Below are 3,999 nucleotides of genomic sequence, written 5' to 3'. Positions count from 1 at the left end.
GGAAATCTCCATGTTTATTCCAAGAATATGGCCACTTCTCAAAATATTTTTAGAATTCCTCCTTGGAATCATCTTCAGTTGAAAAGTTAAAAGCCATATAGCAAAGCCAATCTTGTTACTTTATAGAGCAGTTTTTGAAATGATAATTTCAAAAGTGATGTCACTCACCTTATCCAATCAACTTGACTTCAAATTACATTTCTGGCTGTACCCCAAAATCAAATTTTACCTCAAAAGACAAAGATTTTCTACTATAAAAATATTTTTTAAAAATATGAAAATATTCTGAGAGCAGAATCCTAAAAATTATCAGAAGCAAAAGTAGCAATTAGAGTAAGGGCAAAGCTTACTTTCCAAAGTTTTCCAAGGCAGATCATTTTGGGAGTATGATGGGGGTGGAAGGGGCATTAAATTTTACTATAATTTTGGAATACTTTTTATACAGAAACACTTCTTTATGTCCATACTTCTATCTGCCCTTTACATGGCTGATTTTTACCTAGTAATAAACCACCTTTTCAAAATTTTAAAATGTTTTAAATGGGATATAAATGTACACGTTCCCAAAAAGGTTATAAGGGTGTGAGGTGAAGAAGTGGACCAATGTGTGTAAGGGTAAGAATTTTCTGCTCCCAACCTAAGCACCCAAAACATGCCAGAGGTGCAAGTTCTAGAAGCTGAAGTTTTGTTGAATGCTGGTGATTTAGAAGGGCTTTCAAGCAGCCTGAGGGTTGTCCATTCATTCCTGAAACTCTATGTATTTGAACAAATACTAGCTGCATTCAATGTTTTGTTTGTTTCACAGTGTGATCCTGTAATATGAGCTATTCAGTAATTGCGAATATTATTTTTGTCATTTTTGGCACTTACAGTTCACAATGCTTGGTTGTGTGGTTTAAGATTGTTTTAATTTTTGCATTTTACATTCCTTTTGGCACTTTTGAAGAAATGGACATTGTCTTTTATGTTGTTTGGGGGAAGTGGTGACCCTCCCCCCCGACTCTTTAGTTTTAAATGTTTGGCTTTATGAAATCCCACGATTCTCCCCGGAATCCTGTATCATTAAATGAAGCGAGTGGAAATCTGCCTTCACAAGCTGTCGATACCACCCTGCCTCAGAGGCTGGTATCCCCGGCTTCGGATTTAGGCTCCTTGGCCACTGCCGTCACAGGCTCTGGTGGCCCCTCCCGAAAGAAAAGTACGACTGGATTTTTGCGGGCCCACATGGCCAAATCCCCTCCCGCCCCACTGGCTAGGTTGGAAGAGGACATCCTGCTGCAGGCCCCCAGCCGGTTGGCATAGCGGTTCCGGAGGCGATTTCGGCTTCTGGCTTGCAGCCCCCGGCCCTGGCTGGGCAGGAAAGCGTCCACATTCCTAGTCCGGTAGCCCTCTTCGCGGTTGCGCCCTAGGAGCATGGAAATGTTGGGGTTGCGGATGGCATAGATGACAGGGTTGATGGCCCCATTGGCCCAGGTCAACCAGACAGCCACCACGTTGAGGAGCGAGGGGGCCTGCGCGGCCTGGGCCTGCCGGGTCGCGGCCAGCAGCACCAGGAAGCAGTAGGGTCCCCAGCAGCAGATGACGAAGACGATCATGATGAGCACGGTGGTGGCGGTGCGCACCTCGCTGAAGAAGCGCAGCACGCGCGCGTAGGTGCTCACGGGCCGCACGCGCACGTCCGACAGCCGCACGGCCTTGCAGATGTGGTAGTGGCAGAAGCACATGAGCAGGAAGGGCAGCAGGTAGCAGGCCACCACCAGCCCCACGCTGTAGGCCGCGCCCAGCTGCGCGGGGTCCGGGGAGGTCCGGTAGAGGCAGCCGTGGAAGCTCTGCGCCGCCGGGGGCCCCCGCGGCGGCCCGAGCAGCTCCCAGGGCAGGGAGAAGCCCAGCGCGGCCAGCCAGGCGCCCGCCAGCAGCAGGCCGGCGCGGCGGCGGCCGATCTTCTCGCGCGGCGGCCGCACGATGGCGCAGTAGCGGTCCAGCGAGATGAGCGCCACGCTGAGCGAGGACACGATGCCGAAGCACGAGCTGAAGAAGCGGCTGGCGGCGCAGAAGCCGCGCCAGGGCCCCGCGGCGGCGACCGCGGGCGCCGCGTCCCCGGGCGGCGTGAAGAGGTCCAGGAAGGCGGCGGGCAGGCAGAGCAGCGCCGTGAGCAGGTCCGACAGCGACAGCGACAGGATGAAGGCGTTGGTGACGGTGCGCAGCTGCCGGTGCTTCGCGATCACGCCCATCACCGCGCAGTTGCCCAGGCTAGACAGCAGGAAGATGAGCAGGAGCACCAGCGCCTGCGCCGCCACGGCCGCCCCGTGCGACAGCAGCGGCGCCGCCTCCGGGCCCAGCGGCGGCTTCCCCGCCGCCCCCGCCGCCCGCGCGGACCCCGCCGCCCCCGCCGCGCCGAGGCCGCCGCCAGCCGGAGCGACAGCGCCGCCGCCCGCGCTCGCGCTGCTCCGGTTCCCCAGCGCCGCGGCCGCCGCGGTCGCCACGGTGCTGAAGGACAGCGCGGCCGCCGTCGCCGCGGAGGAAGTCCCGCCAGGAGCGCCGGCCGCGGAGGGGCCGCCGGGCTGCGGGCTGCGCGCTGAGGCCATGCTCGCTGGCGGGCGGGCCGGCGGCCGCGGCCGCTGCTGCTCCATGGGGCCCCGCGGCGGCCGCGGGTCTGTTCATCCCGCACCGGGAGGCGGCTGCTCGCCGGAGGGTGGCGGTCGCCGGGGACCGCGGAGCCTTTGACGTGGGTTCCAGGCGTTGCCGAGGGAACCGCGTGTTTACGCAGGAGCGCGGGGCGGGACGCCAGCCAGTCCCCTCCGGAAAGCCGGCCGCGACACCGCCTCGCCCGAGGTTACCCAGGGGGGGTTGGGCTTCCGAGAGGGCCGGGTCGCTCTTTAGGGACCACTGCCCGGGCAGACAGGGCAGGGCTGGCCCGCAAACAAACGACGGGATTCCACAGAGATTCACTCTAGCTCTCTCTCGTAGGGTACAAATGTGCGACTGGGGGGCCTTTGTTGGGGGCGCTTCGCTTCCTGTGGGTGTTGCTGGCCTGGGCAGGTAGGAAAGAAATCTAAAACCTACAGTGACATGCAAAACTTGAGGGGCAGAATAATTTACACCAATCGTTCTCAAACTTGGATGTGCAACAGAATCACCTAGAGGGCGTGTGACTGGGCTTCAACCCCCAGAATTTCAGATTACTTAGGTCTGGGGTAGTGTCCAAGAATTTCTAACAAATTCATGGGTGGTGATGTTCATCTGAGGACCAGCTTTGAGAACCGCTGATGTGGTGAGCTTGCTAAAATGCAGATTCTTTGGCTGACTCTTGGAATGGGCCCGTGAATCTAAACCTCATAGGTGATTCTGATACAGGTGGTATAAGATATGTCACCTTGCTTTCAAGGGCCTGGACCACAGCACCATAACTAGCTAATAAACGGGGGACGACAGAGGGACTGGTTCCTTGCCCTGCTGGCAGCCTTCATCTGTTCTCTGGAATAGGGTGTGTTTTGAGTCTGAGGTGCTGCCAGCCCAGCTGCATTCACAGATGCAGCTCCAGGTGTCTGGCTGGGAGCTCCAGGAACAGGAAAGGCATGGCTGCCCAGGGAAGCTGCACCTCCAGTTTCTGGGCATGACTCTAATGGTGAAAGCGTCTGGCTAACCTGGGGTCTTCTCTAAAACAGTGATGCACAGTGTGTGGACCCTGGACCAGCAGCATCAACATCCCCTGAGAACTTTTAGAAATGCAAATTCTCAGGCCTTCCCCCACGTCTACTGAATCTGAACCTCTGGGGCTGGGGCTCAGCTACTTGTGTTTTAACAAATCTTCCAGGTGATTGTGTCTGATGCACAAATTTGAGAAACACTATTCTAAAGAATGACTAGTATACTTGTAGGTCTTAGATTCAATATTAGTACTTTGAGTGCTTATTTTATTGAGGAAAAAATATCCTACTGGAAATTTACAGCATAAATATTATAGAAGAACAGTTAAGGTGGTAAACCAAGGCTGGGGTT

The 3,999-nt window shown here is 55.6% G+C and overlaps 1 protein-coding gene across 1 annotated transcript; it reads right to left on the bottom strand.

The window, feature by feature from the left end:
- Nucleotides 1-886: 886 nt before the first annotated feature.
- On the bottom strand, nucleotides 887-2,646 carry GPR135 (G protein-coupled receptor 135). Its single transcript, XM_012785666.3, has one exon. It carries the CDS (start codon nucleotides 2,628-2,630, stop codon nucleotides 1,116-1,118), a length of 1,515 nt encoding a protein of 504 aa, XP_012641120.3. The 5' UTR covers nucleotides 2,631-2,646; the 3' UTR covers nucleotides 887-1,115.
- Nucleotides 2,647-3,999: the final 1,353 nt, after the last annotated feature.

Source organism: Microcebus murinus, chromosome 6 (genome assembly GCF_040939455.1).
Source record: "Microcebus murinus isolate Inina chromosome 6, M.murinus_Inina_mat1.0, whole genome shotgun sequence".
NCBI classification, from domain to species: Eukaryota; Metazoa; Chordata; class Mammalia; order Primates; family Cheirogaleidae; genus Microcebus; species Microcebus murinus.
Note: the sequence above shows the minus strand (reverse complement) of the source record. Positions and strands in the feature narration are given on the sequence as shown.

What these genes read in the sequence shown, in the direction of transcription:
- GPR135 (XM_012785666.3), bottom strand. Translation starts at nt 2,630, where the DNA reads ATGGAGCAGCAGCGGCCGCGGCCGCCGGCCCGCCCGCCAGCGAGCATG.